Genomic DNA, 25,956 nt, shown 5'->3' with positions numbered 1-25,956 from the left:
AAGGTGGATTGTGAGGCCAAGAGTCCAACTTATCATACTCGAGAACTATTTAATAGTCTTATAACAGTGATCAAGAAACTCTTGTGTGTGGAGAGAGAGAGAGGTTGCTCAAGTGTGAAGACTGGTGTTCAAGTTTAATATGGAGCTGGAGTGATATTTTCAGAATGATGGAATTGTAACCAGCTCTTCAAACTGTGTAAAAAATTAATGTCACTATAAAGTGTTTAATTTAATTGTGTACATTCCTGAGTGTTGTAATAAAACACTGAGACATTTTTATTCATTATTTTGAATCACATCTGGCACTCCTTTCAAAAGCTCTTCTGATGTTGATTGTGCGCACTCAATAGGAATATAAATTTTGACTTCATTCAGAGGGTGGAAAGAGTGTGGAAACAGTTACCAGCAGAAGTGGTGGATGTGGGTTTGATTTCAACATTTAGACCAAAAGACATGAGTCCACTTGGCCCATCGAGTCTTCTCTGCCATTCAATCACGGCTGATTTATTATCCCTCTCAACCCCATTCTCTTGCCTTCTCCCTGTAATCTTTGACACCCTGACTAATCAAGAACTTATCAACCTCCATTTTAAATATTCCCAATGACTTGTTCTCCACAGTTGCCTATGGCAATGAATTCCACCCACTGGCTAAAGGATTTCCTCTTCATCCCTGTTCTATAAGGACGCGCTTCTATTCTGGGGTTGAGTCCTCTGGTTTGAGACTCCCCCACCACAGGAAATATCCACTCCATTTCCACTGTTTCTAAGACTTTCAGTATTTGATAGGTTTCAATGAGATTCTACCCCCCCCATTCTTCTAAACTCCAGCGAGTAGAGGCCCAGAGCCATCAAACACTCCTCATATGTTAAGGGATGTTGGATAGATACATGGATGGGAGAGACGTGGAAGGGGTTATGGTCCAGGTGCAGGTCAATGGGACAGGATAATCATTTGGCATGGAGTAGATGGGCCAAAGGGCCTATTTCTGTGCTATAACTCTATGAAAAACAGTGTGAATGTTCACATCTCTGGAGATGTGCTCCACTAGTGTAACTAAACATCTAGGGGCCTGGGAAGAACAATAGCTAAGCATTTCTTTTTTTTCTTTTTCTTTTTTTTACCCACCCCATTTCTGCTGCAAGTTACTTATCCTCATCTAAAGTCTGATCTGTGAAATGTAGCTCTTTAGAAGTGAGTTCAATTGATTTCAAAATGTGAACCATCTGATGTTGTCATTGTTAAAATAAACACACAACTGTGATATTCCTCATAAACACAGACCTGCCCATTTAATATCTCCCAATAAACACAGGCCTGCCCCTTTAACATCTCCAACTAAACACAAACTTCCCACTATGATATTGTCCAGAAAACGTGGATCTATACCTATGATACTCCCCAGTAAACAAATGCCATTCCTTATATTCCCTAATTAGCACATGATATTCCTTAATAAACATAGTTCAGTCTCCACAATTTTTACGATATATACATATCAGTCCCTACAATAATCCCCAGTAAGCAAAGGTCTATATCATAGTTAAACAGGGAGCAGTGTGCTGGAGTTACTTGTTTATTTATGATGCATAATCATTTCGATATGTTGGTTTTGCTAGTGTGCTGTAAAAACCTTTGACCTGTCTTATGGAATTTATGGTAAGACAAAGGTTAATATAGTATCCAGATAGACAACATAGGCAAGAATGGGCTTTGAAGACCATAATTTCCCTTTGTATTACTGAAGCCATCTTGCTTACTGGGGAAAAGAATGTAATAGAAAACTGCGAAACACACACAAACACGAGGAATTCTGCAGATGCTGGCAATTCAAGCAACACACATCAAAGTTGTTGGTGAACGCAGCAGGCCAGGCAGCATCTCTAGGAAGAGGTACAGTTGATGTTTCGGGCCGAGACCCTTCATCAGGACTAACTGAAAGAAGAGCTAGTAAGAGATTTGAAAGTGGGAGGGGGAGGGGGAGATCCAAAATGACAGGAGAAGACAGGAGGGGGAGGGATGGAGCCAGGAGTTGGACAGGTGATAGGCAAAAGGGATATGAGAGGATCATGGGACAGGAGGCCCAGGGAGAAGGAAAAGGGGGAGTGGGGGGAAAACCCAGAGGATGGGCAAGGGGTATAGTGAGAGGGACAGAGGGAGAAAAAAGAGAGAGAAAAAGAACGTGTGTATATAAATAAATAACGGATGGGGTACGAGGGGCAGGAGGGGCATTAGTGGAAGTTTGAGAAGTCAATGTTTATGCCATCAGGTTGGAGGCTACCCAGACGGAATACAAGGTGTTGTTCCTCCAACCTGAGTGTGGTTTCATCTTTACAGTAGAGGAGGCTGTGGATAGACATATCAGAATGGGAATGGGATGTGGAATTAAAATGTGTGGCTACTGGGAAGCACACACAAAGCAATTAAAGGGGCAATTACTTTACTAACTTCGAAATATGGTCAGTTGTTAGCTTGTAGTTTCTATTGACTTTTAACACTTGTATTGTGAATGGTGATTGGTCTTGCAAACAAGGAATTCAAACATACATAGTTTACTAAATGGTCAATAACCGTAACTGGTTGTCAATTTTGTGTAAAAATAGCATTTCTCTGTTCAGACTTAAGAACAGTCTGGTGACAGGGGTCATGCTGTTCTCCGTGTGCACAAGTAAAAGAAAGTGTGGTTGATGAATGAGTCCAGTTAATCGGCGTTGACTGTCATGCACAAAGGCTGGTGTCTCAGTTAATTGGCTAGTTTCTTCTGCTGCTTTATTTTAATAAAGTTCTCAGAAAAATTGCAAGGAAGATAAATCAATGCACCTCTTGCTTTCTCCTTACAGGGTGCATGCTCTGCCTTGGGCAATCGACATTTTTTCGCTTCAACCATCCAGCTGAGGCTCACAAAATGAAGAGCATGATGTCCGGGAACCAAAACTCTGCAGTGACCTATGGCCGTTCTTCAGGTATAGTGTCTTCACCATGCACTATTGTACGTTGAGGTGTATAGGTCCTTAGCAGCCAGACAGTTGTCAAGTATCCCATCAGGCTCTGTATCATTATTAGGCAAAGTCATTGCCTGGTATGATTTATTGTGTGTTTAATTCAGCAACAGGTTCATTGTTGGTCTTTAGACATGTGGATAAGCACCGGGCCTTGTGAAAATAGGACAGAGGTGTGAAGGTTTCTACTTACTTGTCACTAATTGAAATGCAGATTATGTTAATGAAGTTGTTATCCAAAGATCTACACTAATAACCCAGAGGTAGAGAGTTCAAAAGGCAGACTCTGAAATAAAGAATAATTTTGCAATAAAATGTTGGTATCAGTAGAATTGTAGTAAATAAAAAGTCAACTGGTTGACTGATAACTATTTGAGTAAGTAATCTTCTGTTTTTATATTTATTGTCTGCCTATACTGTATGTGGTTACTTTGAAGGAAAGCTAGAAAAAAATCAAAGAGGTAAGGGATAAGAAGAAGATTTATTGATAGGGTGTGATATCGGGTGGGAGGAGGCTCATGAACTCTGGACACTGGGATATGAACGTATGAATTAGGCTACTTGAAGCCTTCAATGTGTGCAGTATTTAATAAGATCATGGCAGATCTTAATATAATTTTGACCCCCACATTGACATATTGACCAGCTGGGTTAAGTGCTATATCTGCCCTATGACATTTGTCTCTGAATTGTTCCAGTAAACTATTCAGTTTTATCCTATTAAACGAGGGCTAAAGATGATTTTTGGAATAATCTGTCATTTTTTTTTCTTTTGCTCCTTACTGTAATGCTCATGAGTCTTTCTTTCTTGGTGTGATCTCTGTGCAATTGTAATGTTTGGCCCAGGAATCTTCTGTCCTTTTTTGTTATCAGTATCTACTTCCTTAGTATTGCAATTTAATGTCAGGAGACAGTTTCTCTTTTAATGCTCGTCACAGACATCAAGCCTTTTACTTGCTTGGATATAATTGAGTGAAAATACACTGCAGGCAGTGGGGCAGGGGGATAAAAAATAAATGATGGTGAAGCTTTTTCCATTTATTTATTTTTTTATTTGTTTCGAGATACAGCATGGAGTAGCCCCTTCCGGCCCTTCAGGTCATGCTGCCCAGCAATCCCCAACAAATCCTGATTTAACACTAACCTAATCACACGACAATTTACAATAACCAATTAACCTACTAACCGGTACGTCTTTGGAATGTGGGAGGAAACCGGAGCACCCGGAGTAAGCCCACGCATTCCACGGGGAGGATGTACAGGAATGAACTCCGAGCTCCAACGCCCTATGCTGTAATAGCGTCACGCTAACGGCTATGCTACCGTGGCACCCCATTGCTTGACCACTGACGCATTGTGATGCTTATTTCTCATTAGTGCTAAACTATCCCATGTGTGGGCTCCTGGTTAAACCATTGTGCTATGGTGAAATATTTGAATTTGACCAAGGGGACTGACTCAACAGTAAATTTGGGTCTTGTTTGAGAGAAGATGCGCAAAAGGCTGGGGAGTTTGTCCCTGTTCATCAGCAAGTGAACTCCAGTAGGTAAATTGAAATGTGGATGTGAGACAGATAAAACAAAGCATCCACTCTGGTCTCACCTTGAGAAGCAGTATTGGGATCACATTTTAGTGCATGGATATATGAAAGATATAGTTTATCATTCAACTCAACCAGCAGGTTGGTTTTTGTCTTCTAAAACAGAATATAGTTGTAATTTTGTTGGTACCCTATTTAGTGCAAAACCTCCTGAATTGTAAAATATACACCTGCAGGGGCTTTCTAAAGGTCAAATTCGAAGGCAGAATACAGGGTAAATGGTAGGATTCTTAGCAGTGTGGAGGAGCAGCGGGATCTTGGGGTTCACGTTCATAGATCCCTCAAAGTTGCCGCATAAGTTGATAGGGTGGTTTAGAAGGTATCTGGTGTGTTGGCCTTCATTAGTTGGGGGATTGAGTTGAAGAGCCACAAAGTAATGTTGCTGCTCCATAAAACTCCAGTTAAACCACACTTGGAATATTGTGCTCAGTCCTTGTTGTCTCATTGTAGGAAGGATGGGAAGATTCAGAGAGGGTACACAGGAGATTTATCGGGATGCTGCCTGGGTTAGAGGGCATGTCTTATGAAGATAGATTGTGCGAGCTAGGGCTTTTCTCTTTGGAGCGAAGGAGAATGAGAGGCAACTTGATAGAGGTGCGCAAGATGATAAGAGACATAGATTGAGTGGATCACTAGAGACTTTTTCCCAGGGTGGAAATGACATAATTTTAAGGCATTTGGATGAAGGTATAGGGGACAATGTCAAAGGTAAGCTCTTTACACAGAAAGTGGTAGGTGCGTGAAAGGGGCAAATACACTAGGGATAGAAACATAGAAAATAGATCCAGGAGTAGGCCATTCGGCCCTTCGAGTCTGCACCACCATTCAGTATGATCATGGCTGATCATCCAACTCAGAACCCTGTACCTGCCTTCTCTCCATACCCCCTTATCCCTTTAGCCACAAGGGCCATATCTAACTCCCTCTTAAATATAGCCAATGAACTGGCCTCAACTGTTTCCTGTGGTGGAGAATTCCACAGATTCACCACTCTCTGTGTGAAGAAGTTTTTCCTCATCTCGGTCCTAAAAGGCTTCCCTTTTATCTTCAAACTGTGATCCCTCATTCTGGACTTCCCCAACATCGGGAACAATCTTCCTGCATCTAGCCTGTCCAATCCCTTTAGAATTTTATCCGTTTCAATAAGATCATAGAACATAGAATAGTACAGCACAGTACAGGCCCTTCGGCCCACAATGTTGTGCCGACCCTCAAACCCTGCCTCCCATATAAGCCCCCACCTTAGATTCCTCCATATACCTGTCTAGTAGTCTCTTAAACTTCACTAGTGTATCTGCCTCCACCACTGACTCAGGCAGTGCATTCCACGCACCAACCATTTTCTGAGTAAAAAACCTTCCTCTAATATCCCCCTTGAACTTCCCACCCCTTACCTTAAAGCCATGTCCTCTTGTATTGAGCAGTGGTGCCCTGGGGAAGAGGTGCTGGCTATCCACTCTATCTATTCCTCTTATTATCTTGTATACATCTATCATGTCTCCTCTCATCCTCCTTCTCTCCAAAGAGTAAAGCCCTAGCTCCCTTAATCTCTGATCATAATGCATACTTTCTAAACCAGGCAGCATCCTGGTAAATCTCCTCTGTACCCTTTCCAATGCTTCCACACCCTTCCTATAGTGAGGTGACCAGAACTGGACACAGTACTTCAAGTGTGGCCTAACCAGAGTTTTATAGAGCTGCATCATTACATCGCGACTCTTAAACTCTATCCCTCGACTTGTGAAAGCTAACACCCCGTAAGCTTTCTTAACTACCCTATCCACCTGTGAGGCAACTTTCAGGGATCTGTGGACATGTACCCCAAGATCCCTCTGCTCCTCCACACTACCAAGTATCCTGCCATTTACTTTGTACTCTGCCTTGGAGTTTGTCCTTCCAAAGTGTACCACCTCACACTTCTCCGGGTTGAACTCCATCTGCCACTTCTCAGCCCACTTCTGCATCCTATCAATGTCTCTCTGCAATCTTTGACAATCCTCTACACTATCTACAACACCACCAACCTTTGTGTCGTCTGCAAACTTGCCAACCCACCCTTCTATCCCCACATCCAGGTCGTTAATAAAAATCACGAAAAGTAGAGGTCCCAGAACAGATCCTTGTGGGACACCACTAGTCACAATCCTCCAATCTGAATGTACTCCCTCCACCACCACCCTCTGCCTTCTGCAGGCAAGCCAATTCTGAATCCACCTGGCCAAACTTCCCTGGATCCCATGCCTTCTAACTTTCTGAATAAGCCTACCATGTGGAACCTTGTCAAATGCCTTACTAAAATCCATATAGATCACATCCACCGCACTACCCTCATCTATATGCCTGGTCACCTCCTCAAAGAACTCTATCAGGCTTGTTAGACACGATCTGCCCTTCACAAAGCCATGCGGACTGTCCCTGATCAGACCATGATTCTCCAAATGCCTATAGATCCTATCTCTAAGAATCTTTTCCAACAGCTTTCCCACCACAGACGTAAGGCTCACTGGTCTATAATTACCCGGACTATCCCTACTACCTTTTTTGAACAAGGGAACAACATTCGCCTCCCTCCAATCCTCCGGTACCATTCCCGTGGACAACGAGGACATAAAGATCCTAGCCAGAGGCTCAGCAATCTCTTCTCTCACCTCGTGGAGCAGCCGGGGGAATATTCCATCAGGCCCCAGGGACTTATCTGTCCTAATGTATTTTAACAACTCCAACACCTACTCTCCCTTAATATCAGCAGGCTCCAGAACATCAACCTCACTCATATTGTCCCCACCATCATCAAGTTCCCTCTCATTGGTGAATACCGAAGAGAAGTATTCATTGAGGACCTCGCTCACTTCCACAGCCTCCAGGCACATCTTCCCACCTTTATCTCTAATCGGTCCTACCTTCACTCCTATCATCATTGTTCTTCACATAATTGAAGAATGCCTTGGGGTTTTCCTTTACCCTACTCGCCAAGGCCTTCTCATGCCCCCTTCTTGCTCTTCTCAGCCCCTTCTTAAGCTCCTTTCTTGCTTCCCTATATTCCTCAATAGACCCATCTGATCCTTGCTTCCTAAACCTCATGTATGCTGCCTTCTTCCTCCTGACTAGATTTTCCACCTCACTTGTCACCCATGGTTCCTTCACCCTACCATTCTTTATCTTCCTCACCGGGACAAATTTATCCCTTACATCCCGCAAGAGATCTCTAAACATCGACCACATGTCCATAGTACATTTCCCTGCAAAAACATCATCCCAATTCACACCCGCAAGTTCTAGCCTTATAGCCTCATAATTTGCCTTTCCCCAATTAAAAATTTTCCTGTCCTCTTTGATTCTATCCTTTTCCATGATAATTATAAAGGCCAGGGAGCGGTGGTCACTGTCTCCCAGATGCTCACCCACTGAGAGATCTGTGACCTGACCTGGTTCATTACCTAGTACTAGATCTAGTATGGCATTCCCCCTGGTCGGCCTGTCCACATACTGTGGCAGGAATCCATCCTGGACACACTTAACAAACTCTGACCCATCTAAACCCTTGGAACTAATCAGGTGCCAATCAATATTAGGGAAGTTAAAGTCACCCATGATAACAACCCTGTTATTTTTGCACCTTTCCAAAATCTGCCTCCCAATCTGCTCCTCTGTATCTCTGCTGCTACCAGGGGGCCTATAGAATACCCCCAGTAGAGTAACTGCTCCCTTCCTGTTCCTGACTTCCACCCATATTGACTCAAAAGAGGATCCTGCTACATTACCCACCCTTTCTGTAGCTGTAATAGTATCCCTGACCAGCAATGCCACCCCTCCTCCCCTTTTTCCTCCCTCTCTATCCCTTTTAAAGCACTGAAATCCAGGAATATTGAGAATCCATTCCTGCCCTGGTGCCAGCCAAGTCTGTGTAATGGCTACTACATCATAATTCCATGTATGTATCCAAGCTCTCAGTTCATCACCTTTGTTCCTGATGCTTCTTGTATTGAGGTACACACATTTCAGCCCTTCTACCTTACTGTCTTTACACTGTTTATTCTGCTTCTCTTTCCTCAAAGCCTCTCTGTATGTTAGATCTGGCTTTACTCCATGCACTTCTTTCACTGCTCTATCGCTCTGGGTCCCATCCCCCTCGCAAATTAGTTTAAACCCTCCTGAACCATGCTAGCAAACCTACCTGCAAGGATATTGCTCCCTCTCGAGGGATATTGCTCCCTCCCTCCCTCTCAATCTTCTAAATTCCAGAGAGTATAAGCCTAATCGATCCAGGCTTTCATCATACGAGAGTCCTGCCATCCCAGGAATCAATCTGGTGAACCTTCTTTGTACTCCCTCTATGGCAAGAATGTCTTTCCTCAGATTAGGGGACCAAAACTGCACATAATACTCCAGGTACTCCACATAATACACCTAGGACTTGTACAACTGCAGTAGAACCTCCCTGCTCCTGTACTCGAATCCTCTTGCTATGAATGCCAGCATACCATTCACTTTTTTCACCGCCTGCTGTACCCGCATGCCCACTTTCAATGACTGCTGTACTATGACACCCAGGTCTCGTTGCACCTCCCCTTTTCCTAATCGGCCACCATTCAGATAACAATCTGTTTTCCTGTTTTTGCCACTAAAGTGGATAACCTCACATTCATCCAGCTTAAATTGCATCTGCCATGAATTTGCCCACTCACCTAACCTATCCAAGTCACCCTGCATCCTCTTAGCATCCTCCTCACAGCTAACACTGCCGCCCAGCTTCGTGTCATCTGCAAACTTGGAGATGCTGCATTTAATTCCCTCATCCAAGTCATTAATATATATTGTAAACAACTGGGGTCCCAGCACTGAGCCTTGCGGTACCTCACTAGTCACTGCCTGCCATTCTGAAAAGGTCCCGTTTATTCCCACTCTTTGCCTCCTGTCTGCCAACCAATTCTCTATCCACATCAATACCATACCCCCAATACCGTGTGCTTTAAGTTTGCACACTAATCTCCTGTGTTATTTAAGAGACTCTTATATAGACCCATAGACGATAGCAAAATGGAGGGCTATGGGGGAGGGAAGGGTTAGATTGATCTTAGGGTAGGTTAAGAGGTCAGCACAACACTGTGGCCCGAAGGGCCTGTACTGTACTGTAGTGTTCTATGTTCCATGAAACCAGCTAATTGATCTGAAACTAGAAATGGGAAACTGGTCCTCGCTGAAAATTAGGCAAAAGTAAGGGAGGGAAAGAAGAATACATAAAAGGAAATTGACCTGATATTTCCCAGTAACATCTGCGTAATAAATATCCTGCTGTTTCCCTGATAACTGACTGCCACCCTACCCAGCTTGTTTGAATAGAAGGGAGCTCGGCAGTAAGATAATGTTTACTCAGGATATTGGAATAATTGTGATCTGATGCAGACATCTGAAAATACAGGGACATTTAACATTGTCCCTGGCGACTGAAAGAGTTGTGGTCATTAGATATTGGTTGAATGTTTCCAGCAGGAAGTAAGGGATGCAGATGAAGGTGTTATTTATTGCACATGACAGCACTGACACTGAGAGGTGAGTGGATCACTGAGTAACTGCAAAATCATTGGGCTCCTGTTGTCACATTAACCATTTCATCTCATCTGGGATAAAATCCTATTCCCAAGGACAGCGCTCCTCTCAAGACTCAAGATTCAAGATTGTTTAATGTCATTCTTCAGTACACAAGTGTAAAAAAGAACGAAATGATTGTTACTCCAGGTTTAATGCTGCATTAAAAAAAAATTAAAATAAATATATATGTAAATACAAAAGACATTCTCCATTTAAAAAAAACCTCAAACATAAGGAAATCTGCAGATGCTGGAAATTCAAGCAGCACACACACAGAGTGCTGGTGAACGCAGCAGGCCAGGCAGCATCTATAGGAAGAGGTACAGTCGACGTTTCAGGCCGAGACCCTTCGTCCGGTGAGTGGACAGAATTGGAAGGGATTTCTGGTATCAAACGCAATAGCTTCATCCCCGCCCTGAGACCCAATCTTGTATGTGAACATCATGTTGCTGGTTTTATTGCATTAAATGGAATATTGGAAAGGAACTGAATGGTGGAAGTTGGGTCATAAGGAACAAAAGCTATAAACACTGGTCAATTCCATGGCAACACCACAGCGGGCCTGTCAGAAGCAGGGATGAAGGATCTCTAATAGACTATGACAATAATAAATTTATTGCAGCCTCGCAATCTCAAACTGTCAGATCACAAGCTACGCAGCCACCCATAGATCTCAATGGATTTTTATTACATCCTGCTGCAAATAATTTCAGAACAGATAACTCTTATCTGATCTCATAGTCCCAGTAATTAATGGCATTTCCCAGTTGGACAATGCAGTTATACGGTCTGTAGTATAAATCTTCAAAGTCGATCAGAAAAGGGGAGACTTCAACTTGAGATCCTAATAACCTTAACATCAGTATCTTTTGACAGATGAGGAACATTTACCATCAAAAATAGTTATAATGTAAATATTATGGAATACGACACACTTCACAACTCTAATGAATACAAATGGCTTGGTAGCAGAATTTGTGCTCCTCTTTACAGAAAGATTGAACCTTTGTTGTTCTTGTCACTTTTATACAGCTGCCTGTAAAAGCTCAGTCTTCCCTAGTCTTTCTTCCTCACCGGCATGGACCTACCTTGCCCGGATAGGGACAGAAGCAACCATGTTCAGTTCAGGAGTTGGTCAACAATGAGTGTTGAAACTTCTCACCGTCATCAGTGTCTCTCCAAACAGGATTGAAAGACTTATTGTAGTCCTGGTTTATAACATCACTGACATTTTTCTGACCTCCCCTATACAATACATCCCTTGTCTCATGAAACAATAGATAATAATAGGTCTAGCATTCAACTAAGCAATGTAGTGGTCCACAATTTCAGCCAACTTTTCAGTGCAGGCTCAAAGGGCCGAATGGCCTACTCCTGCACCTATTTTCTATGTTTCTTTTTCCTTGAGGAACAGTTTTGTATCGTTTTATTTTCTGTGCCTTCATGACACTTGCAAGGACAAGCAAAGCCTAGAACACACGAACAGGATATCAAAAAGACCTTGGCTAAGATTTATTTATGACGGAACTGGTGCAGCATGCCAGTACTGTGATACACAAAATAGAAATTATGAAAGTAACACGCACATAATGTAGGAGGAACTCAGCAGGTCAGGCAGCATCTATGGAGGGGAATAAACAATCAATGTTTTGGGCTGAGACCCTTCATCCGGACTGAAAAGGAGGGGGGAAGAAGCCAGAATAAGAAGGTAGGATGAGGGGAAGAAGTACAAGCTAACAAGTGAAAGATTTTGGCTTCTTCCTCCCTCCTTTCCAGTCCTGCTGAAGGGTTTCAGCCCAAATTGTCAGCTGTTAATGTATTTCCAGAAACACTGCCTGACCTGCCTGGTTTCAGATTGTTTAATTCAAGATTGGTTAATGTCATTTCCTGTACAGTACACCAGTGTAAGAACAAAATAATTGTTACTCTGAATCCAATGCAGCACAAAAAAAACACAAAGTAAAAAGAACACAATGATAGTAATCATAAAAACACACAATAAATATAAATACATCAGATAACTCGTGTTTGTGAAGTGAAAGGCATGGCTGTGGTTGCAAGGCTGGCTGAGTACATGGTCGAAGAGTTGGAGGGCAACAGAAATACAGGGTGGAGCAGTGAGAGAAGGTCTCAGTGAACTCCCATTGAAGAGAAGATTTAAACTTCTTCAGGATAGACATCCCTCAAAGAGACTTTGCAATGGAGCAACAAATCATAAACACAAGAGATTCTGTGGATGCTGGAAATCCAGAGCAACAAACACAAAATGCTGGAGGAACTTAGTAGGTCAGGAGGTATCTATGGAGAAGAATAAACAGTCAATGCCTCGGGCTGCGCTCTTTCATTAGGACCCTTCATCCAGAAGTAATGCTGTTTACTTTATATCGCTGAGACCGCACCGTCAACCTGCCATTCCACAGCTCACATCTCTATCAACTGCTTGAGATTGGGACTGGGTCAACCATGGATCAGTGTGAATTCAATGTCCACTTGAAGGTTCACAATATTTCTTCCAGGCCTACTGTACATGGATCTGTGTTGCAATGGAAAGGAATGTGATGCCTAGCAGCCAAGGTCCCATCTAACATCTCAGAAGCTTAAGACATCCAATGCCACTACTTTGAATAAATGCACATGCTTTCTCTCTTGTGTTTTGCCTACAATTAACAGCACTGGATAAAAGCTAATCTGGATTGTAGCCCGTTGGTATTTGGAGGTGTTAGCTGTGCAGAAATCAGTTGCAGGCCTCTCTATGCTGGAACAATAACAACACCTCAGAATTACTGACTATAAAGTGCTCAGGAGCAACCTGAGAGATAATATAGAAATGTTACTTTAATCACTTTTGGAACTGCACACTGTTGTTTCTGCCACAGTAAGATTTACAAGGAAGGCAAATATGATTGATGCTTGACCTCAATCTACTTCCTTATGATTTTGCTCTTTATTAACCACCTACACTGTGCTTTTTCTGTAACCGTTACACTTTATTCTATGTTGTTATTGTTTTAGGTTAGATTAGATTCAACTTTATTGTCATTGTGCCGAGTACAGATACAAAGACAATGAAATGCAGTTAGCATCTAACCAGAAATGCAAAGAATAGTGTTATCTTGTTCTACCTCAGTGCACTGTGTAATGATTTGATCTGTAGGAACAGTATACAAGGCAAGTTTTTCACTGTATCTCGGTACATGTGACAATAATAAACTAACACTAATAGCAATACTGTTTGAGCGTTTGATGGCTTTGGGCCTGTACTTGCGGGAGTTTAGAAGAATGAGGGGGTATCTCATTGAAACCTATTGAATATTGAAAGAGGGATCAGGAAGCCAATGCGCCCCTCCCCTCTCCTTCACCAGTCTCCATCCCCTTTTCCCTCTCTCACCTTAACTCCTTGCCCATCCATCGCCTCCCTCTGGTGCTCCTCCCCCCTTTTCTTTCTTCCAGGGCCTTCTGTCCTCTCCTATCAGACTCCCCCTTCTCCAGCCCTGTATCTCTCTCACCAATCAACTTCCCAGCTCTTTACTTCATCCCTCGCCCATCACCTTGTGTTTCTCTCTCCCCTCCCTCACCTTTTCAATCTACTCCTCATCTTTTTTTCTCCAGTCCTGACACAGGGTCTTGGCCCGAAACATCAACTGTACTTTTTTCCATAGATGCTGCCTGGCCTGCTGAGTTCCTCCAGCATTTTGTGTGTGTTGCTTGAATATTGAAAGACATAGATAGAATGGATGTGGAGAGAATGTTTCCTATAGTGGGGGAGTCTAGGATGAGAGGGCACAACCTCAGAAAAGAAGGACGTCCCCTTAGAACAGAGATGAGGAGGGATTTGTTTTGCCAAAAGGTGGTGAATCTGCAGAATTCATTGCTACAGATGGCTGTGGAGGTCAAGTCAATGGGTATATATTTAAAAAGGTTACGGGGAAAAGGCAGGAGAATGGGGTTGAAAGGGATAGAAATCAGACATAATGGAATGGCGGAGCAGACTCAATGGGCCGAATGGCCTAATTCTGCTCCTATGTCTTATGGTTAGTTTGGGTATCAGGAAATGTATTCTTACATAATTTTATTTGCAATACCTTCCTAATGTTTGCAAGGACAAACCAAGTTCAGAATTTATAAACAGGAAACCAAAAAGACCTTGTTAAAGATTTAGTTCCATTGGACTGGGGTGTAACATAACAATGTCAGAGTTTACGTGATAAGAGAAATGAGAGCAGCCAGGGTTCATGCAATCTTTTCCATAAAATGATGCTTCTCACCTCCAAAAGTGCTATATTTGAGATTCAGTAGTCAGCTCTAATCAATATCTCACCTATCGCAGTAACTCAGTTGGTAAAGATAAGTTCATCCCAAACAAAGCTCTCTACTAAATCAACTGGTCTGGCAAATTTGCTCACCCCAATTGTGTTGCATTGACAACAATCAACCCCCCCCCCCCCCAAGTATGTTTAATAATGGCAACTTCCTTGTTTACCACAGTCTTAACAAATAAACTGATAGTGTCATCATGAATAGAAACAAGGGAAGATCTGCAGGTGCCAGAAATCAGAGTAATATGCACAAAATGCTGGGGCAACTCAGCAAGCCAGGCAGCATAAGACCATAAGATATAGGAGCAGAAGTAGGCCATTTGGCCCATCGAGTCTGCTCCACCATTCAATCATGGCTGATTCAATTCTTCCAGTCATCCCCACTCCCCTACCTTCACCCCATACCCTTTGATGCCCTGGCTAATCAAGAACCTATCTATCTCTGCCTTAAATACATCCAATGACTTGGCCTCCACAGCCAAGTAGCAACAAATTCCACAGATTTGCCACCCTCTGACTAAAGTAATTTCTCCGCATCTCAGTTCTAAATGGACGTCCTTCAATCCTGAAGTCATGCCCTCTTGTCATAGAATCCCCTACCATGGGAAATAACTTTGCCATATCTAATCTGTTCACGTCTTTTAATATTTGGAATGTTTATATGAGATCCCCCCTCATTCTCCTGAACTCCAGGGAGTACAGCCCAAGAGCTGCCAGATGTTCCTCATACGGTAACACTTTCATTCCTGGAATCATTCTCATGAATCTTCTGTGAACCTTCTCCAATGTCAGTGTATCCTTTCTAAAATAAGGAGCCCAAAATTGCACACAATACTCCAAGTGTGGTCTCATGAGTGCCTTATAGAGCTTCAACATCCCATCCCTGCTCTTATATTCTATACCTCTAGAAATGAATGCCAACATTGCATTCACCTTCTTCACAACTGACTCAACCTGCAGGTTAATCTTTAGGGTATCTTGCACAAGGGCTCCCAAGTCCCTTTGCAACTCTGCATTTCGAATTCTTTCCCCATCTAAATAATAGTCTGCCCATTTATTTCTTCCACCAAAGTGCATACACTTTCCAAAATTGTATTTCATTTGCCACTTCTTCTTTGCCCATTCCCCTAAACTATCTAAGTCTCTTTGCAGGCTCTCTGTTTCCCCAACGCTACCCGCTCCTCCACCTATCTCTGTATCATCATCAAATTAGCCACAAATCCATTAATACCGTAGTCTAGATCATTGGCATACATCGTAAAAAGCAGCGGTCCCAACACGACTCCTGTGGAACTCCACTGGTAACCGGCAGCCAGCCAGAATAGGATCCCTTTATTCCCACTCTCTGTTTTCTGCCGATCAACCAATACTCCACCCATGCTGTCAGCCACAATAGTGGCTTTTCTTCCTTTGAAAATTTCTTCTTATTTGGAATATATCTGTCTTGCACTTCCCTCATTTTTTGCAGAAACTCCAGCCATTGCTGCTCTGCTGTCCTTCCTGCAAATATCGCTTTCCAGTCAACTTCGGCCAGTTCCCCTCTCGTGCCATTGTAATTTTCTTTATTCCACTGAAATACCGACACATTGGACTTTTATTTTTTCCCTCTCAGATTTCAAAGTGAACTCGATCATATTGTGATCACTGTTCCCTAAGGGTTCCTTAACCTTAAACTCTCTTATCACCTCTGGATCATTGCACAACTCCCAATCCAGCACAGCCGATCCCCTCGTGGGCTCAACAACAAGCTGTTCTAAAAAGCCATCCCTTAGATATTCTACAAATTCTCTCTCTTGAGGTCCAGTACTGGCCTAGTTTTCCCAATCCACTTTCATGTTAAAATCCCCAACGATTATCATGACTTTGCCCTTCTGACATGCCTTTTCTATCTCCTGCTGTAATTTGTAATCCACATCCTGGCTGCTGTTTGGAGGCCTGTATACAACTGCCATTAGGGTCCTTTTACCCTTGTCATTTCTTAACTCAACCTATAGAGACTCTACACCTTCCAATCTTATGTCATCTCTCTCCAATGATTTAATATTATTTCTTATACATAGAGCCACACCACCCCCTTTGCCTACTAACTTACCTTTCTGATACACCGTATAACCTTGGACATTCAGCTCCCAATGGCAGCCATCCTTTAGCCAAGTTTCGGAGTAAATATTCGATATTTTGGGCAAGATCCTTCATCAGGACTGGTGAAAAAAGAGATGAGAAGTAGACTAAGAAAGTGGGCCCATGCCAGTCCATGGCCTCCTCTACTACTGCGATGAATCCACACTTAGGTTGGAGGAGAAACACCTTATTATTCTGTCTGGATAGCCTGCAACCTGATGGCATGAACATTGATTTCTCAAACTTCCAGTAATTGCACCTCCCTCTTCATCATTCCCCATTCCCATTTCCTCTCTCACCTTATCTCTTTACCTTCTCCGGCGCTCCTCCCCTTTTCTTTCTTCCATGGCCTACTGTCCTCTCCTATCAAATTCCCACTTCTCCAGCCCTTTATCTCTTTCACCAATTGACTTCCCAACTCTTTACTTCACCTCCTCCCCCTCTCCCAGTTTCACCTATCACCTGCTACTTTGTACTTCTTCCCCTCCCACCCACCTTCTTACTCTGACTTCTTATCTAATTTTTCCAGCCCCGATGAAGGGTCTCAGCCCAAAATATCAACTGTTTACTCTTTTCCAAAGATGCTGCCTGGCCTGCTGAGTTCCTCCAGCATTTTGTGTTGTATTGCTCATCATGAATAGAGGCATTTTGTTGCAGTACATATCAACATGGGAGTTTGTGCTCCTCTGCCCCAACAGTCCAAAATCAATTTCAGATTAATGCATCCATTTGCAGGTGTAATTCCCACCTCCTCCCTTTGCTATGGCGGTAACAATAAAATGCCAGCATGAGATCATCCCAGTCCCAAACTTGCATCTCCCTCTCTTGGCAGCAGAGCTGACAGTGAAGGCAATATCCAAGTGCTGAACATGATGACAAAGATATTACTTACACTGTCCTACTGGAGACGAGTTGGTGCAGGATATTCCCTTCAATTACCCTGAGGTTTGCAACAGAGACAGGCAAACCCAGTGTAAAATCAAAGTCTTGGGCGTATAACAAACCCACTGAAAATAATTGCATAAAATAATCTCTGTGTAAGAAAGCTTCCTGAAAGAGTTTCTTACTGTCCTGGTCAGCATGGAGGTGAGCGATAAGAGAGCCCAGGTTCAATCCTGAATCTGAACTGAGGTAGTCGATGTGATCTGGGGCAAAATTTAAGCTTTATGACTCATTTTTTTGCTTTTCTTTATTGTTCAGTGATCCTGCAGGAGGTGTGAGTGTTGGCTGAGGACAGTATTGGATCAGAATGAATGTCATTATCCAAAGCTGACATGACAGGTGTGCAAAATAAAGCATGTGGGATCCTGAAAATTATAAGTGGGTGGTGGTTGTCTGTCGTGTCCGAGGATGACAGGAGACCTGTGGGGGAGTTTTTAAAGTGGAAAAGCCATTGCACTGGGGCAGTTCCACTACCTCGACCCCAGAAGTCCGAGTCTAATGGTACGAGTAGTCGTCCCTACTGGGGCCTTCCTTGATTGTCATGGATCACCATGACTTCTGTGCCTCGTCATGCCTTTTGATCTACTATCAGTATGGAGGTGGAATACAAATGAACGAATTGTAAGCGGTGAAAGAAAAATATAGGAAGAAGTCAGAAGATGGAGCTCCAAACTTTTTAGTATTTCTGCCAATGATAGCTGAGGTCAGATGAAAGGAGCCCGCATGCCTGAACGGTGGACGTTATCCTGAAGCTGAAGGACTTGTGTTCAGAAGCTGGGATTGTTCTCCTATGAGCAAAGAAGAAGTTTAATGGACACTCAAAACGCTAGAGGAACTCAACAGGTCAGGCAGCATCTATGAGGGGAAATACATAGTTGACATTTTGGGTGGAGACCCTTCATCAGAACTTGAAAGGAAAGAGGCAGAAACCAGAATAAGAAGGTGGGGGAAAGTAAGGTGTAAAAATTGGCAGGTGATAGGTGAGACCAGGTGAAGGCAAAGGTGGGTGGGTGGAGGGGGCAGGATGAAGAAAGAAGGTGGGAGGTGATATGTGGAAGAGGTAAAGGACAGAAACAGCAGAATTTCTAAATGGGGACACACGTAAAACTTCTGAGGAGTTTGAAGGGTCTAAATAAGGAAAATCTGTTTTTGCTGGCAGGATGTTTAGTAACCAGAGGGCATAGATTTGTAATTATTAACAAAATAAATAGAGGGAGATTAGATCAAAATTGTTACATATCAGGTTGTTATGATCTGGAACTTGCTGCCTGAAAGGATGGTGAACACACACTCAAACATTCAAAAGGATACTGGAAAAATACTTGGAAAAGAAATTCATTGCAGAGCCACAGGGGAAGGACAAGGCAGTGGGACTAATTAAATAATTCTTTGTGAGGTGTGCCACAGGCAAGACTGACTAAACAGCCTTCTCCTGTACAGTATAGTTCTATTTAAGTTTCACAGAGAAATAATGAAAGATGTTGCAGTTAGCTGGGGTCCAACAAGGAGTTAATGCCTTCAGTCAAAAACAAAAATACAAGAATAAAAGTCAGAGACTTACAAACTACGATTAAGTAAGTCTCTATCACATTATGATCATAGTTAGACTTTGACAGAAACATAAACAGCTTGTTTGATTTGTCCTATTCTAACCACTATGGACCTGTCCAAACAAGGTAATGTATTAGTTTTCTTTAAAAGAAATTACACAGGCACACAAGACTGCTTTCAATCCTGCCCTCAAACGATTGCTCATGCAAACACTTCCATAGAAACAGGCTGTTTCCTGCCTCCCCTTCGTGCTTGTAGGCAAGCAGCTGGTGCCTCAGCCTGCTTCTTGAGGGGAGGGGTTTGTTGGTTGGGTTTGGAGAAGGGGTGGAGGGGAGTCATGGGGTTGGTTGTGGAAGAGAAATCCACCGGTGATATTGCTCCAGGGAAACTCTCTGCCACTGTTTAAAGTGAGATGGGTCGGCATCTTGACTCTAGCCTGCTGCGACCATTACCTCGCCTGGCTATCTGGTGAGGAGCAACTATTACTGGGCGAGGTGGTGAGTCAGATTAATGCAATTAAAGGGCTATGTTACTTTATTACCTCTAAGATAAACCTGATCAAAGCCAAAGCCCATTGTCTCTCAACACACCAGGAGAGATGCCAGTCAGAAGAACGAAGTAAGTCAAAGGGTTGTTGCTGCTTTTCTTTTTAATCCATAACTGCTTTTCCAACTGCATTGAATAGATTTAATAAGCCATCCAGGGAATATGTTCCTAGTTTCATTAACTTGCGATAGCTGTATATTTGAGACTTAGAAATCTTTAAGACAGATAATGCTTTAGTTTCTTGAGACTTGTATATTGATTGTTACAACGAGAGGTTATTCCCTGGACTTTAAAATAATTATTAAGGGATTCAGTAAATAAAGGCAGTAGGTTCTCAGCTATGATATATGTATACTTGTTTTTACTTGTTGCGCCTATCAGATTTTAGCTGCTGTTTGAATCATTTTAATTCTAAGAGAGTTGATGAGTGCTGTTCCAGTCTGGGCTAAATCCATAGGGTTTTATCAGTTAAATGTATTAATAACTGTAATAATAGTGCTGGATCTTTTTGTTCCCCACTGAATGGGAAGAGATTAAAGGGTCTGTAATTTTATAAAGAAGAATTGCGTGTGTTTCTTATAATCTCAGGATACCCCAAGTGTTTTGCTGCCAATTAAATACTCTTGAAATGTGCCCACTGTTGTGATATAAGAACCATGACAGCCACTTTATATACATAAAGCTACCAAAAATAACAATGTTATATGTAACTGGATTATCTGCTTTCAAAGTTGGTTTAAGTAATGACTGAGACATGGGCATGAATTCGCTGACTCTTCTTCATGTCCTGCTTCTGGAATAAATAGGCAGTTCCTCCATTTTAAAACTTACCTTTATTTAAAGGCAGTTGTTGTAAGTTTTATTAATAAATGTCATTGAAGAATAGGGCCAGTGTGAAGTAGATTTAAGATGTACACTACATTATCATATTCTTAGATACCTCCTGTACTGAGTGTATGTCTGTGGTCTTCTGCTGCTGTAGCCCGTACACTTCAAGGTTTGACATGTTGTGCATTCAGAGATGCTCTTCTGCACATAACTGTTGTAACTCCAAGGCAGAGTACAAAGTAAATGGCAGGATATTTGGTAGTATGGAGGAGCAGAGGGATCTGGGGGTACATGTCCACAGATCCCTGAAAGTTGCCTCACAGGTGGATAGGGTAGTTAAGAAAGCTTATGGGGTGTTAGCTTTCATAAGTTGAGGGATAGAGTTTAAGAGTCGCGATGTAATGATGCAGCTCTATAAAACTCTGGTTAGGCCACACTTAGAAGTACTGTGTCCAGTTCTGGTCACCTCACTATAGGAAGGATGTGGAAGCATTGGAAAGGGTACAGAGGAGATTTACCAGGATGCTGCCTGGTTTAGAGAGTATGCATTATGATCAGAGATTAAGGGAGCTAGGGCTTTACTCTTTGGAGAGAAGGAGGATGAGAGGAGACATGATAGAGGTATACAAGATAATAAGAGGAATAGATAGAGTGGATAGCCAGCGCCTCTTCCCCAGGGCACCACTGCTCAATACAAGAGGACATGGCTTTAAGGTAAGGGGTGGGAAGTTCAAGGGGGATATTAGAGGAAGGTTTTTTTACTCAGAGTGGTTGGTGCGTGAAATGCACTGCCTGAGTCAGTGGTGGAGGCAGATACACTAGTGAAGTTTAAGAGACTACTAGACAGGTATATGGAGGAATCTAAGGTGGGGGCTTATATGGGAGGCAGGGTTTGAGGGTTGGCACAACATTGTGGGCTGAAGGGCCTGTAGAGTGCTGTACTATTCTATGTTCTTTGTTATTTGAGTTACTGTCACCTTCCTGTCAGCTTGAACCAGTCTGACCATCTCCTCTGACCACTCTCATCTACTTGGCGTTTTTGCTCACAGAACTGCCTCTCACTGGATGTTTTTGTTTTGTTTTTTGCACTGTTCTCTGTAAACTCTAGAGACTGCTGTGTGTGAAAATTCCAGGAGATCAGTAGTTTCTGAGATACTCAAACCACCCTGTCTGGCACCAACACTCATTCCAGAGTCAGAGCCACTTCAATCACATTTCTTCCCAGTTCCAGTGTTTGGTCTGAACAACAGCTGAACCTCTTGACCATGACTGCATGCTTTTATGCAATGACTTGCTGCCACATGATTGGCTGATTAGATTTTTGCATTAACGAGCAGATCTAGATGTATCTAATAAAGTGGCCACTTTATCTAATAAAGTATGTCACCATTAATGTCGCTAATTAAACAAATCTATAATATTAAGTTAGCAATGATGATTATCAAACAGCTGGATTGTACTAAAAGCCATCCTAAAACCTATCTGAGTCACCTAAGCCATCTTTACCTAGATTGACCTATATGTAACTACATCTGTAATGATCTAGAAAGCCAATTAGTTCAAGAGGAATTAGGATGGGAAACAAATTCATTTAGAGATACAGTGCGGAGTAGGCCCTTGCAGCCCTTCAAGCCGTGTCACCTAGCAACCTCCGATAACCCTGATTTAATGCATGGGAGAATTTACAATGACCAATTAACCTACCCAGTACATCTTTGAACTGCGGGAGGAAACCAGAGCACGCGGAGAAAACCCACGGAAATTCGAACCTTGTCAGTGACACGTGCCCTGCAAATAAATATAAGTAAGTACTTAACAATGCTAGAAGAGGTTCAAGGGTCTGAATAGCTTACTGCTGTTCCTATGCAGTACTGCAAACACATAAAATGTCATCACAATGGTGGAAGCAGGTGTCCCTACACTTGCATCTCTGGGTAAGACAACACTGACACCTCATCATAATTCTTGGAGACCTCAGCAGGGCCATTGAATGGATAGGAAAACTGCAGGTGGCATATAATGCCAGCTGGTGCTTGATTATGTAAGCATATACTTAGAATGAAGGGGAAGTGCCTTTTACAAACACAAGAAATTTAAAGGGATGATTGTATTGAGTGAATCATAAGAACCAAGTCGCAAAATGCAAGCTGCAGCAATAACCATTCAAATCCATTTGATAATCTGTTCAATTGGACTTGTTTATAGGTTGGATATTACCCAGAAATCCCTTGCCTCAACATTAGTAGAGACCTCTGCATAATTTGGTCACTTTCTTGGCCAGGTAACATATCCCATAGTTCCATCCACATTAGATGGAACTACAGGACATATTACATGGCCAAGTTAGTGACCGAGTGCCTCCAACAAAGCCGGACTCCTTCAGCTTGGTCAGTCAGATCTCTACTCAAGTGTGTGGATTGGGTCTTGAACATATGCACATTTGGCACAGGCAAGGGTGTGCCGTGCACTGAGAAGGGTTGACAATTACAGGGTTGACCATGAGCATCATGAGGTCATGTGGAATGATTATTATCCCCTCAAAACAAGAAGCATTTGAGCAGCTATTGAGAGACAGCCACACCCTGATATCTTTATCCTTGTTCTGTCTCTGAAACTTTCACCAAAAAAGATATGGCAATGCATTTTGTCAGTTGTATCACTCGGGGAAATTTTGTGATGCTATCTTGTTGGATGTCCTTCTCCAGGGAATGCAGCTTCTGTCTTACTTTAGCATCTAAATTGTTAGCCATTCTAAGTAATGTCATTTATAAATGTATTTGAATACTTGATAAAAACCCAAAGAAACATAGTGAGAAAAATTGGTGAAATATTAATGTGCGATCATAAGAAACTTCAATCAAGTGGTTTGAATCTGGAATCAATTATAGAACATAAGAGACACTTGGACAGGTTGTTGTTATTCCTCTCTGCGCCTTGTGGCACATCAGGCAGCAACCTTTAGTATTTTGTCTGCTTTTTTATGAGACCGAGTTATGAAGCTCAACCCAGCACGGATGGAAAGCGTGCAAGGAGCCAGTCAGATTCAAACCCGGGACCAGTCACCTCGAAGTCCGGTGCTAATGCACTACAGCATCAGCCGGTACAAATGGGCAGGTGTATGGACAGGAAAGCTCGAACACTTTTCATGCAGATGGTGTAGTTCAAAGTACAATGGGATAAATTGCAAACATGAAAATAAAAGACAGAAGGATGTTAGTTAAAAGCAAGGTTAAATAAATAAGTTTTGAGCTGGCATTTAAAAGTGTCCACTGAGTCTGTGTCACTTATAGTCTTAGGTATTGAATTCCACAGTTTAGGAGCATAGTTCAATAAAGCTGACCTGCCAATTATCTTTTGAGAGAGTCGTTTAAATTTAAGAGACCGGTGGAAGAAGACCTGAGAGCTCGAGCAGGGTTATATAATGTAAACAATTCTGTGATGTAGTCTGGTCCAGACAATTGAGAGCTTTAAAAACAAGGAAGAGAACTTTAAAATCCATTCTAAAAGATACAGGAAGCCAATGCAGAGTAGCTAGTACAGATGTGAGATGTTCCCTCATCCTGGTTTTGGTTAAAAGTCAAACAGCAGCATTCTGAATGAGTTGAAGTTTGGCTATAGATTGCTTTGGAAGTCTAGTAAAAAGTGCATTGCAGTAATCTAGTCTATTTGATATAAAGGGGTGAATTAGTTTTTCAGCTTCATTATATGACAGAAACGAACGTACCTTTGCAATATTTGTTAAGTGTAGAAATGCAGCTCTGGTCACATTCTTCTTGTAGGATTTAAAATTCAAATCTTAATCAAGGATTACACCCAGGTTTGTTACTTCTATAATGCCACTAGCCGATATAGACCAATATGATTGGCATGGACAAGTTTCTATGCTGTATTACTCTATGTAGTGTAGGCAGTAACCAAGAGGGTTGCAAAATACAGCTGTGTAAGGAAGGCACTAAATGGATGAGCCAGAAGAAAAAATGGTTACCTTAATGGAGAATTTTGCCTGGGAGAGATAGTAGGTGAGATGCTTCAGACAAGTCATCCATGCAGTCACCAAGATGGTCAGTTTTTCTTTCCATAAAATCACCCAACTAATTCCACCCCGCTTAACTTATCTATTGCTTAAGCAATCATTCAAATCAAAATGTTATTATCTCAGCATATTCCTGGGCAGCCTCCTCATTCATCCAAAATTCTGCCACCCATTCCCAATTCCCTTGAAGTTGTGTTCACTCATCATGCCTGTGCTCACTTCACTCTCTTCCTGACTTAAACCAACAAAAGTAATGGTTTAATTATACATTTTTCTTCCTTGCTTTCAAATCTGCTCTTTCCTATTTCTACAAGGTCATTCAATTCTTCACCTCACTCTTTAGCTGGCTCTATCCAATGTTCTGCAATTTCCTTCCTGAACATCTCCCTTTCTCCACCTCCTATATCTTCCACTGCTTAAAACATATGTCTTTAGCCAAGCCTTTGTTTACCTTTCCTAATATCTTTTCGTGTGACATGACGTCAATTTTTTTGAGTAGCGCTCTTATCAAGATCCTTGGGACAATTAGTCAAGTTGTAACACTATATAAATACATTAATAAAAGTAAAAAGTGCTGGAAACACTTAAGTGGTCAGGTCAAAGACCCTTCACCAGTTCTGATGAATGACTCTTTTCACAGATGCTGCCTGACTTGGTGAGTATTTCCAGTAACTTTTGTATTTAAACATCAAGACTTTCAACATCAAGAGAAATACAATTGTTGTTGTCACTGGCCACGACCTGAGATGCTCGTGTCTGTTTTTCCTGACTACTTTAGGCCAAGTGAATGCAGAATCAAAATGCAAAGGAAGTACGAAAGCAGATGAGGCCATCTTTAAAAGTACTAATATCAAATTAAAATTTGACAAAATAACTTGTGACTGCAAAGGCCATCTGAACACAAACCAGTGTTTATCCTTTAAAAGTTTAAATGACATCTTCCTTGTTACAGAGGATAACATTTCCCTCTGTTATTTTGGCAACATCCAATTAACTCTGAGCTGTGGGCTTAATGATGGAGCAAAGAGCAAGCAGGAGCTCTGGTACCATTCCAGTACTACTGATTTCATTTATTTTTATTTAATAAAACTGGAAACATTTCCAGGTTATGGGCAGAATAAAGATTAAAAGAACCCGGTGATTGTCTCTCTAACTGGGTGATGCAGTCTCGCAGTATGAGTCAGCAAGCTGAAATAAACTAAATGTCGAATGGGATATGTGATTCGATTGCATTCAAATACCAATGTGCATTTACGTAGTGCCTCTGAAATGTTCCAAGGTGTTTCACAGTGAATTATTAGATAAATAGCCATAGACTCAAGAAAGGCCATGAAAGACAGAGCACCGAAAGTTTGACTAAGTAGTAGAATTTCTTGAAGAGACTGATGGAGAGGTTTGGGTGAGGGGTGCCCATCGGTCTCAGAGTTAGGG

General features: G+C 42.1%; 1 protein-coding gene across 12 annotated transcripts in view; it reads left to right on the top strand.

The window, feature by feature from the left end:
* phldb1b (pleckstrin homology-like domain, family B, member 1b) overlaps window positions 1-25,956 on the top strand; it is a 406,573-nt gene that overhangs the window by 237,973 nt on the left and 142,644 nt on the right. For all 12 annotated transcript variants that reach the window (XM_072283994.1, XM_072283992.1, XM_072283991.1 and 9 more), the window contains one exon: window positions 2,841-2,963. In XM_072283994.1, coding sequence (XP_072140095.1) covers window positions 2,841-2,963 — 123 coding nt within the window. The remainder of the gene's footprint in view (window positions 1-2,840; window positions 2,964-25,956) is intronic.

Source organism: Mobula birostris, chromosome 20 (assembly GCF_030028105.1).
Source record: "Mobula birostris isolate sMobBir1 chromosome 20, sMobBir1.hap1, whole genome shotgun sequence".
In the NCBI taxonomy this organism is placed as follows: Eukaryota; Metazoa; Chordata; class Chondrichthyes; order Myliobatiformes; family Myliobatidae; genus Mobula; species Mobula birostris.
This window is presented reverse-complemented; position numbering and strand designations above follow the sequence as displayed.